General features: G+C 35.7%; 1 protein-coding gene across 3 annotated transcripts; it reads left to right on the top strand.

Moving 5' to 3' along the window:
• The first annotated feature begins 2,430 nt into the window (after positions 1-2,430).
• eef1da (eukaryotic translation elongation factor 1 delta a (guanine nucleotide exchange protein)) lies at positions 2,431-11,944 on the top strand. 3 transcript variants are annotated; one of them, XM_079451804.1, is made up of 8 exons: positions 2,431-2,693; positions 6,882-7,002; positions 7,526-7,597; positions 9,742-9,829; positions 10,659-10,750; positions 10,851-11,051; positions 11,138-11,332; positions 11,810-11,944. In XM_079451804.1, the coding sequence occupies exons 1-8, from the start codon at positions 2,602-2,604 to the stop codon at positions 11,846-11,848; spliced, it is 900 nt and encodes a 299-aa protein (XP_079307930.1). In that variant the 5' UTR covers positions 2,431-2,601; the 3' UTR covers positions 11,849-11,944. The 3 variants fall into 3 exon arrangements, with proteins under 3 accessions (XP_079307930.1, XP_079307931.1, XP_079307932.1); XM_079451805.1 differs by lacking the exon at positions 7,526-7,597 and having other exon boundaries at positions 2,620-2,693; XM_079451806.1 differs by lacking the exons at positions 2,431-2,693; positions 6,882-7,002; positions 7,526-7,597 and adding an exon at positions 9,024-9,287.
• Positions 11,945-12,063: the final 119 nt, after the last annotated feature.

Here is a 12,063-nt window from a genome sequence, read left to right as displayed (position 1 = left end):
AGCAACTCCTATATCTGAAGTATATCTGAATCTATCTGATATTTTTTGTTCGGATTTTGTCCGAACTGTTTGGGAATGGATCTTGCGCACATGCACAAGTTAAATCAACATACATTTTGTAAATTGTTGTCAAAACATGATTTTTTCATGTTCAGTTATGTAACTTAATCCATTCATGTTGGCTACCTAAATGATTTGTGTTGTGTTGACATAAATCCTCTGCCTAGTTGTAACAATTATATTCCCCAGCATGCTTTGCGTAAGACTGCATTTTGAGAGTTATTTTGTTTTATGAGTTTTTCAGTAAAGAGAAACGCTTCATGTTCATTTATCTTTGAGATTTGCTTAGTATCGGGCGGTTACTCATTTGAGATTCTCTTAAACACGCCTGACGTCATATCTTTTTAGAGATAAAAGAAACTGTTACGTCATAATAACTAAAAACTCATCGTGACCGTCAAATGAAAACATGAAACCTTAACATATCAAATTCATGTTTGTTTAACAAACATACATTTGGTAACATAATAAAATGATGCTGAGGAAACAAATTTTTTTTTGCAACCGATGTCCATGTTTCATGTTATTCCAACAGATTTCTTTTCAGTGAATAACTGCATTTTAAGGGCGTAAACAACGTCACTTCATAAGCTAATGGCATTAGTTAAAGTCTATAATGAGGTTTTCATTACATTAAGTCATCAACAACTTAAACTTGCATAACATATAAAAAGTGCAGGAAATTCTGGTCACTGTTCACTATGAAGGTAAGATGTTTTTTAATAGTAACAAAACATTGTTCTCTAACCATGACATACATATACAAATTCAAACGAGTTACATCTAAACACATTACATTTTAATACACATTTAAATATGACTATATATTCACTTTAATACACATTTAAATATGACTATATGTACACTTTAATACACATTTATATATGACTATATATATACTTTAATACACATTTAAATATGACTTTATATACACTTTAATACACATTTAAATATGACTATATATACATTTTAATACACATTTAAATATGACTATATACACACTTTAATACACATTTAAATATGACTATATATACACTTTAATACACATTTAAATATGATTATATATACACTTTAATACACATTTAAATATGACTATATTTACACTTTAATACACATTTAAATATGACTATATATACATTTTAATACACATTTAAATATGACTATATATACACTTTAATACACATTTAAATATGACTATATATACATTTTAATACACATTTAAATATGACTATATATACATTTTAATACACATTTAAATATGACTATATATACATTTTAATACACATTTAAATATGACTATATATACATTTTTATACACATTTAAATATGACTATATATACATTTTAATACACATTTAAATATGACTATATATACATTTTAATAGACATTTAAATATGACTATATATACACTTTAATACACATTTAAATATGACTATATATACATTTTAATACACATTTAAATATGACTATATATACATTTTAATACACATTTAAATATGACTATATATACACTTAAATACACATTTAAATATGACTATATATACACTTTAATACATTTAAATATGACTATATATACATTTTAATACACATTTAAATATGACTATATATACACTTTAATACATTTAAATAAGACTATATATACATTTTAATACACATTTAAATATGACTATATATACACTTTAATATACATTTAAATATGACTATATATACATTTTAATACACATTTAAATATGACTATATATACATTTTAATACACATTTAAATATGACTATATATACACTTTAATACACATTTAAATATGACTATATATACACTGTAATACACATTTAAATATGACTATATATACACTTCAATACACATTTAAATATGACTATATATACATTTTAATACACATTTAAATATGACTATATATACACTTTAATACACATTTAAATATGACTATATATACATTTTAATACACATTTAAATATGACTATATATACACTTTAATACACATTTAAATATGACTATATATACATTTTAATACACATTTAAATATGACTATATATACATTTTAATACACATTTAAATATGACTATATATACATTTTAATACACATTTAAATATGACTATATATACATTTTAATACACATTTAAATATGACTATATATACACTTTAATACACATTTAAATATGACTATATATACATTTTAATACACATTTAAATATGACTATATATACATTTTAATACACATTTAAATATGACTATACATACATTTGTCATTAAGTCAACAGCTGTAAATTCATCCGCCGTGCACCAGCAGGACGGAATGTTTCAATGCAACTCAACCGGAATGTACCATATGTGTACCCGGGGACCGCGTTATAAACAATCCCAAGTCCTTGACGAAATGTGTCGTACCTTTACGTGTCATATACGATCGAAGCTTTTATTAAACAACACGGAAACACAATTTAGTTGAGGGGCCAATAAATCCGTATCATGAAGCATCGTGTGGGTATGGTTTGCGTAAAACACACCCCTCTGTCCGATATAAGTTCATGTTACCCGGCTCTCGCGTTCTCTTTTCCGTAACGAGGAAACCAGCGGAGAAGTTCAACTCGAATCCGCTTACTTGTCAAACTCTTCGAAAGTAAGTAAAACTTAACAGTCATCGCAACAACAGAGTTAAATACACTCCAGTGATATGGCGATGTCTCCGGCGTACCTGTTGCGCCACGTGGCGGGGTGTAAAACTCATCGGAGTGCTGCGGTTCAAGAAGTTTAAATGTGAACTTGATCACGCTTTCTCAATGCACCCGCATGGCCGCATCACGATGTTTATTTTTAGTCTCCTTAGTGTAAGTGCAGACGTGCTCACTTGGGATGGTCTGAGATAACACATAAAGGTTGAACTTTATAAAACGTATAGAGACTGACAGCACGTGCGGTATGAGGTTTGGGGGTCGTAGACAGATCTGAGAGTGTCACGTCATCCTGCTTGTCTCTGGATGCTCTGTTAAATATCGACCGCAACATTGAAAATGGATTTAATGCCTATAATTGGAATTGTATTGGTTTTGGTAGCTATGCATGCATACACAAATTTGCTTCGTATTGTTTTGGGTAGCTACATATACATACACAGATTTGCTTTGGGTCATTTGGTGATAACAGTTGATGTGTATTTTGACTATAGGAACCTGTTATCATGAAAAGCTGGAAATGTGGAAATTAAACCGTATCTTGGGAATACCGTCTCATACCGTGGTATCGCCACAGCACTTTTTGTGGGTGTGGGTAGGTCTGACACAGGGGTCTCCAACGTGGTGCCCGTGGGCACCTGGTAGCCCGCGTGAACTCTGTATACCGATCAGCCAAGCGCTACACCGTCATGAAACATATCTGGAAGAACTGAATTTGGTTCTGTGAGTGTAAAAATAAGGCATCACATGTTTAAAGTTTGAAAGCATGTTCTCAACAAGTAGCCCTCTAGAGAATTGTAGATATTTTGGTAGCCCTTGCTTACGAAACGGTTGGAGACCCCTGGACTAACACATCCTAATTGTTAAATACTCATTGTTCAAGGAAAAGTGAAAAGACGCTGTCATCTTTTTATCCTCAAAATACCGGTGAGTGTCAAAATGCACCGCATGGTATGTTTTTGTATGACGCCTTACCAAACGTTAACCCATGCAATCGATTTTGTATGGTCTGTGTGACCATGGATATTTGGTTTGTTGAGTTTTTTTAGTTGTGGCATGACTTTTATTACATTTTTTTTTCTCCAAGGGCTGGATTTGGCTTAGTTTTGAATGCATCGAATGACATGAAATTGTTTTCATTTTTACAACACCGTAAAGGAATATTCTTTGTTAATTTAAAGGTGTGGTGTGTAGTCACTCCACCCCTCCCTTTCGAATTTCTACGGGGGCCTAGAGAGGATTAAGATTTCATCATGGTTTTGCTTTTTTCCTGAATGAGAGAACTTATTTACGAAACATTCTGTAGAGCTGTTTGTCTGTTTAGGACCGTTTATTTGTTCGTTCGATTTGTTCAAACAGCTGATTCCTTCAGAAATTCAATTATAAAACCGAACCTACCAACGGCATTGTGCAGCCTGTGTCCGAAACGCCCAAGGTTTTTCCAGTTGTTCAGTTGCAGTGCTTTGATCATGTTTGATCCACTGTCTATTGTAAACCCCAACACAAAAGTGCATCCCTCAGACCCGATGCAATAATTTCCCTGGTGTTGGGATCGGGAAAATATGAAGTTTGTAGGCATTTGCTTTGTAGTTTCCACTCACTGTCGATGTAGTGGATTGTAAGGCTTGTGCGTGGCTCTGTGGTACGGCTTGACCATAGATCAGCAGTGGTGGAGAAAAATGAAATGTTATTTATTTCGTTGTATATTCTTTCCTGACATTCGGTGAAAAGCTGTGGCAGGCGTGTTTGACTATAATATTTACGGCTGGGGATCTCGTATCTTTCTGAAACCTTCTTTCTCCACAATTTGAATGGGCGGCATGTCCTTGGCTATGTGACGTGTTATTGCACTGGTTATGTCTTTCCATCTTTTACTCGTCTTGTCATACGGAGTAATGGCAGTGAAGTAAGACTTTATTGATTGCTGCACTGGAGCTATCCTCGTCTTCGGGCGTGCGCCGCCTCCGCCTTTGGGACGATCTGTGGTACGCATTTGGGTGCATGTCTCATATTCACACTGGTGTTTCCACCTTTGCCTGCAACAACACGGCGACACAACTTGCTGAGTGTGGTTTGTTGGTCGACGTAGGAGATTTTGAACCCAAACCAGTTCCATACGAGCCCCCCTTTTTTTAACTAATTCCTCCTCGTGCTGTTCAACTCATCTTTTTCACTCAAATCTCACGTTCAAATCGACCAAAACGCTCCTTAATAGGCATTAATACCCTCCAGGCATTAACAGGGGCTTATAAAGACTACAGGGAGCCACATCGGGGGGCAGAAGAGCACATGCGGCTAAATATAAAAATGTGTGAAACAACTATCTGAATTTAATCTGAATTCCTTGGTCAATCTACGTGTAAACCTTTGCCTCCTGCTGCTCTGCACGGCATTTAGATGCGATTTGATGTTTCAACATTGTCTGTATATAACATAATCTCAGACTAATTCCTTAGAATTTACTTTAGTTTTTTTCTTTCTGATCATATGCTATAATTGGGCTTGAGGATGGAGAACCAAAAGGGGTCTCGAGCCAAAGATCAAACTACATGTGTACAGACAGGAAGCAGGTCTGACCTGCCAAAGTCGAGTGATGGAAAGCGAAAACGCACTCATTCATCCCGCTCCGAACAACAGGGTTCTGAAGAAGGAGGTCATTTTCATCATAAGCTCATCTCACAGGGTGTCGGAGATGAGCAGGCCGACGTTGCCTATCAGACCTTGTTGAGCTCAGGGTCTGGGACCCCTCTGGTTCCCTCAAAAGAAAGAATTCCTCGCACCTTGGTCTTCAGGTCCAAACGGACCGCTGGTCAGCCATACCAAGAAGAAGAGAACTCCACGCATTCTCGTTCCTTTACATCACGACGTGAACAGCAGGATTCCACCCATCAGCACTCGTATTCTGAACCCAAGAGGGCTCGACACGTCACCAGCAGTGGCAGAAAGACGGTCTACTCTGCGACCGAACGCGCCCCTCAAAGAAGGGAGAAGTATGGCTAGTTAAGAGGCATGGGACGATTGACTTTTACTTTGTCAAATATTCTAAAAGTTGTCTTCTCGCTTACTGAACTGCGTGTTTCTTATGGATGGTTTTGTTTGTGAAATATATCTAATGACTATTTGGCATCTTTTCCCGAACCCATCATCAGTATACTGAAGCCACAAACTGGCTATCCACCACTTGCCTCTGGTTTATCAGTGTGAAACTAATGCGAGGGCTTTAACAATCAAAGTCTGACCTATTGTCTAAAGCCTGTGTCAGAGGAAGAGAAATAAAAAGGATTTGCTGAGTGACGGCAAAGTGTGTTAATGCACTCTTATTCTCACTGAATGTGCCACGAGCAATGAGGTTGAACAACCAGATCTGTATGAATGCAGAACATAATTTATTCTTTAAATTTAAGAAGGAAAAATACATTATTTTATTAATGATATACTTTATATCAACTAAATAACTGTACCCAACTATATTCGTGTCCTTTAGCAGTGCCCACACCAACAGACAATAACATTGTTTATTCTAAGTTCGCACACTGCATTTTGAATTGCGTGAGCCCTTTGATTTCAAATGGATTTGAATTCGATATAATAGTTAGTTAAATGTAGATGTAGTTGATGTAGTTAATGTCCTTGGTTTGTGCGGGCCTTAGGTCATTTTATTTCACCTAGAAATAAATATCAACACTCTGAATCGCATCACGTTTTCCAATTTTTTGGAAACCTTTTTATTATACAGTTCATGTAAATCATCAAGCATAGCACATTCATACAGAGCAGTATTTGCGTCGTGGCCATTTGATCTGACGTTTGACCTCGCATTTCAGATGTTTGGGAAACAGTGGCTTTGGGAAAAATGCCTGCTTGGGAATTCCGAAATACTATTTACAAATAGTAAATCAATATTGGTGTAACCAAAAAATGACCATGATATGTAGAAATGCAGTAATTGGAATGTGACATGGTTTGGCTCTGCTTGATTCTGCTTTTGTAAATAGAAAAATTAATTAAAGATTTAATTCAGCCTTTCGTGTGTTTTATCTTGTAATCTTTCCAGCGCTGGACATTTAAAATATTTCTCTTTTTTTTCCTAAATCTTAAACTAATTTTTTTTTCCCGTTTTGTGTATTTTTTCTTAGCATTACAATGAGCGCACTTCAGGGACTCGCCCAGGAGAACATCTGGTTTGACAAGTCCAGATACGACGAGGCCGAGCGGAGTTTCTATGAGGGGGCGAACGGCATTGAACAGACTCCACAGGTACTGCCCCCTAGTGTTCTGGGTGTCAAACCACACTAAGTCTAAAACGTTCTCATAGTAGTCTCTCACAAATCGAAATATGTCACATTTTAGATGAATGACGATGACAAAATCTTAATGTGTTTCTGTAACTTAATAGGTAAAGCATTGTGTTTGCGGGACAAAAATCTTGGGTTTGGTACCCAGGGAAAACAGTCACACATGCTTATAAAAATGTATTCCTTGAATGTACTTTGGATAAAAGCGTCTCTCAAATGCATAAATGTAAATGTAATGGTGTTTATAGAGTTGTTGAGCGTGAATACCTGTTTACACAGCTGCTGTACGTCTATCTGCGGTGTGTTTTTCCAGGTGTCTGCCACACACCTGCTTTCCCTTACCTCACACACTCATATGCTAAATATTCTACACTGACATTGCTTGTGTGTTTCTGTGTATGTTTGTGTGCTTGCTTGCATTCTCACTCTCTGCCTCTTGCCGGTTTGTTTGACACGGGCTTCTTTACCCCGCTGTATTCTTTCAGGAGAGGGAAGCTAGTGCCATCCTGCAGGACATTGCTAAAGCCAGAGAGAATATCCAGAAATCCTTATCCGGAGTGAGTACAACCTCCATAACCACCAAAAGTCCCAACACAGTCTTAGCTCTCGGTATTATATATGGATCACGCTCGGCGTAGCGAATCTGTTCTGTAACCTTCAGTTAACCATTTGTAATGTGTATGCATGGAGATTAATCTTATTTATTGATGTTCAGTAACTGTCCCCCTGCATGAGATCAGTTTAAAAGTCTTTGAAATGCACAGGATGGCTTTGGGTTTATCTGCTAAACGGCCTGGAGCTACAATACAAGCCCCCCAAACTAAACTAAAAAAAAATCCCTGTGCTATTTATTAAGCCCCTTTGGTGTCATGACGGAGACAAAAAATATCTGCTTCAGTAAACTGTGCACTGCACGCACATATTGTTAATCCACGTACGATGTTATTTTGTAAATATAAAGCTTTTAGGACTGTGTCCGAAACTGCCGTTTCACCAGCAAGTCTTCTTCGTTTTTAGGTTTTATGTACAAGTTTACCATAGTTTTTTTCTAATCTACTATTAACCCTATACATTTTTTTTGTCTGATGGCTTTGTTATGTAAACATCAAAAATCAATATCATATGTGATTTGAAAAGGCTAAATGGTCCTTAAATAGTCAAGTCTTTGCTTCTAAGTGCAAAATATGGATGATGGTAATGATGGTCCTTAAGAACTTCCTCTGCACTTCGAACAGAATACAAAAACAAACAGAACAACTATAACGGAATCAAATGTTTAATAGGTGGATATCTTCAAGATTTATTTATAAATGTAAGATTTGAAAAACAAAAATGTAACTGGAAATGCTACAGGACCTGTGTTTACATACTGCAAAACGGTCAATCATTTAACTGGAATAGGAAATGTAAAACATATTATTCATCAAAAATATATTGCTTTGATTTCGCTGACAAAAAATAAGTTTTGTAAATGAGGGTTGAGGAACCCCCTTGAACTTCATATTGCTAGTGGCGGATGTCCCATATAATGCCTGTTTTGTCCTTTTTGTGTCAAACCTTATGCCAAAGCATATAAATAAGATGTGTGTGTCTTTTATTATGAAGATTAATATGCACCGGACATAAAACCAGATAAAAACTTAAAATAGCTCAATATTCAGCCGTGTCGAGGTGATGCTCATCTGTGACGAATGTGGGTGAGCAATAAACGATAGACAGGAAGCATTAAAAAAACTGACCACTGCAGGGTCTATTACATCTAATATTTGCATAAATGTAAGTTTTTAATATCTTAAAATCTTTTTTAATTATTTCTGGTTGTGTGTAATACAGGATCCTAAAAGCACTAAGCTGATTGTCCTGTAATGCTGGCCGGTCTAACATAGTCTCTTTAACAATTAACTCACTTCTGTGTCTGCAAGCATCTGCGTGTGTCTGGGTCTGTCTGTTAAGCAGCTGCATAGGATGCGGTATGTGGTTGACGCTCTCGTTGCTTGGCAGCGTTCTAGCTCACACTTATTATCAGTGTGCTAGTTTTTTCCGTTCGTCTGTTTACCTCTGTGTTTCTTCAGTGCTTGTTCATCTGTCTTTTTTTCTGTTTTCTGTACACTGACTAATGCTAAGAAACCTTATATCACAGTTGCGTTTTCTGATTGTGTTGGTGAAATGCGAATCTCTCAGGTCAAGACTGCACTTCAGGCTAGTAAAGGACACGCTCGCTCTCAGAAATCCAGAGAGAGGAAGACTGTAAGTGATGTGGGGCGGTAAACTCCAAACCTGTGTGAAGAGCATGTGACTGAAGAGCAAAGACTTTTAACTGCTTGACATTGAGTTCAGTCGGGTTTCTATGCATGCGTGTTTGGTATTTTTATTTGTAGGTTTATATATTGTAATGCATGTGTTCACGTACACAAGTAAAAAAGTATAAATATGTGAATATTAGTTCACATACTAACCAAGCTGCAAATGTCAGCGGTTGTCTGTTTTTTCTTGTCGCTGGATCAGTGTGTCGTGGTGTTAAACCTCAAATCGTCTTTTGAATGTGAGGCAGCTTTGAGAAAACATTCTGAAATATTCAAAAGGCTTTCCTGTGGGTTTATTTAAGGTCGTTGAACCTTTTGCCTGTGTTGATAGTCGACTTTTATGAAATGTTTTTGCTTTTCATACATGACTAATTCAGGTTTCTTCATCTGAATTGCAGAGTCAGAATGCCTGTAAATCTGAAGATCAGAGTGAACTCATCTCTCGCATGAAGGGCCTGGAAGTGGACAACAAGAATTTGCACAAAGGTATGCCTCTGTTTCAAATGTATATTTTTATGTATTTCAGTTGTTTGTGATTCAATTGTAATTTTATATTTTATTATATTTATTCGTGACCTGGTAAAGAGGTTTCAAACTGTGATCCCGGGGGCCTCCAGAAAGTTCTCGGGGGTTCGCAGGAAATTTCAAAGAAAAAAATTTGTATTTTGTTCTTTCATGCTACATGCATACTTTCCAGAATTGTTTATACTTGTGTATTTTACTAGCGAGGTTTCTCACTGCATTTCTCTTTTATTGGCTCAAGGCAGTATTCTTTTAAAGCGGTCATGTAACAAGATTTATTGTGAAAGTTGCTAAAATACAAATACATTAAATAAAAAAATGTTTCTTGACGCAAAAATAAATAGATGGATGTGTATTTTGCAAAGGGCGGTCCTCAAAAAATTTTTGGGGAAATCACTGACCTATTACCTTATTTTAATTCAAGCTTATTGTTTGCTGGTATTGTGTTATTGTATGTCTTTTGTTGTATGTATAATGCTTTGGCAATATTGTAAGAGCACAATCGTGCCATTAAACTTCATTAAATGAAATTGAGAAAGAGGGCATGAACTGAGATTTAAGGTTTGTGTAAGGTATTCATTTACAGGTCACGATAAACTATTTTCAGTTTTAAATTTCTATCTGTATAAATCTGTGCTGTATAGAAAAAACTACTTGACAATATTTCATGTTCATGAGAAAAATGACAAGCATCTTCTAAATGAAATGATAAAATGTTAATGTAAAGATGGATGCCTTAATGCCCAGTTGTGTGGACCAGTGTGAAAAGTAATGCAGTGTTTGTGATTTTTAGTGGTGGATGATCTCCAAGCCAAGCTGTCCAAGCTGGAATCCAGAATGGTCGTGCTGGAGAAAAGTCAAGGGCCTGCTAAAATAACAGCTCCCGTACAGTACATCTCTTCTTTAACCTGCTTTAAGATATCGAGGCTGTCATCATCGGTTTTTTGTACAAATTATATTTAGCTTTTGACTGTTTTATTCAAAGGCTGCTCCCGTCCAGAAGCCCAAGGTTGCAGAACAAAACGGTGCTGATGATGACGATGATGACATTGATCTTTTCGGCAGCGACGAGGAAGATGAGGAGGCAGAGCGCATCAAAGCCGAGAGAGTGAAGCAGTACTCTGAGAGGAAGTCCAAGAAACCTGCCCTCATCGCCAAATCCTCCATCCTGCTGGATGTCAAACCCGTATGAATCCTTGAACAAACTGAATCTTGAGTGCGTAATGTTTAATTCTTTTCTGCTCTGTTAATACGTCATCTTTTATGAATCAGTGGGATGATGAGACCGAAATGAGCAAGCTGGAGGAGTGTGTACGCTCCATACAGATGGACGGGCTCCTGTGGGGAGCTTCTAAGCTGGTTCCCGTCGGCTACGGCATCAAAAAGCTCCAGATTAATTGTGTAGTTGAAGATGATAAAGTGGGAACGGACATTCTGGAAGAGGAGATCACAAAGTTTGAGGATTTTGTAAGTGGAGAATGTTTTTGGAGGATATGTAATTTCTGCAAAAAGTATAATAACATTTCTTGATACAAGATAAAACGTAACACAAAATATTTATTTGTGTTGATTTATTTATTTATATTAAATGAATCCAAAATCAAATGTACAAAAATGTTTACATTTATGTAAATTTCATAATATAGTATATTTATAGATTTTGTATAAATATAAAATTAATGCAGAAATAAATGTACCTTTTATATATATATATATATATATATATATATATATATATATATATATATATATATATATATATATATATATATATATATATAATAGTTATAATTAAAAAAAAATCTAATTTATTTATAAATACAATTTAAATTTATAATTTTTTATTTGATGGATCGTTACTTGGTTTCTTGACAGACGTTGCTGTGTTTTACGTGATATTTTTCTCTTCACTTTCAACTAAATGTATTTCTCATCATGTTTTAGGTCCAGAGTGTGGACATCGCTGCCTTCAACAAGATCTGAGCCTGTTACATCCATAAACCACATCACACTGGGCTACATCTGCTTTTGTATTGCACGGTTACCAATAAACTGTTCAGCCACATGAACAAAACATCATGATAGTAGTGTTCTTTTCTTCAATGATGTTTGTCTCCTAGCATGTATGCACCTCCATCAAAAATTAGATCTTTAAAGAGTTGTCACCCAAACGTCTACTCATCCTCATGTCGCTCCAA

Source organism: Barbatula barbatula (assembly GCF_947034865.1).
Source record: "Barbatula barbatula genome assembly, chromosome: 3".
NCBI lineage: Eukaryota > Metazoa > Chordata > Actinopteri > Cypriniformes > Nemacheilidae > Barbatula > Barbatula barbatula.
Note: the sequence above shows the minus strand (reverse complement) of the source record. Positions and strands in the feature narration are given on the sequence as shown.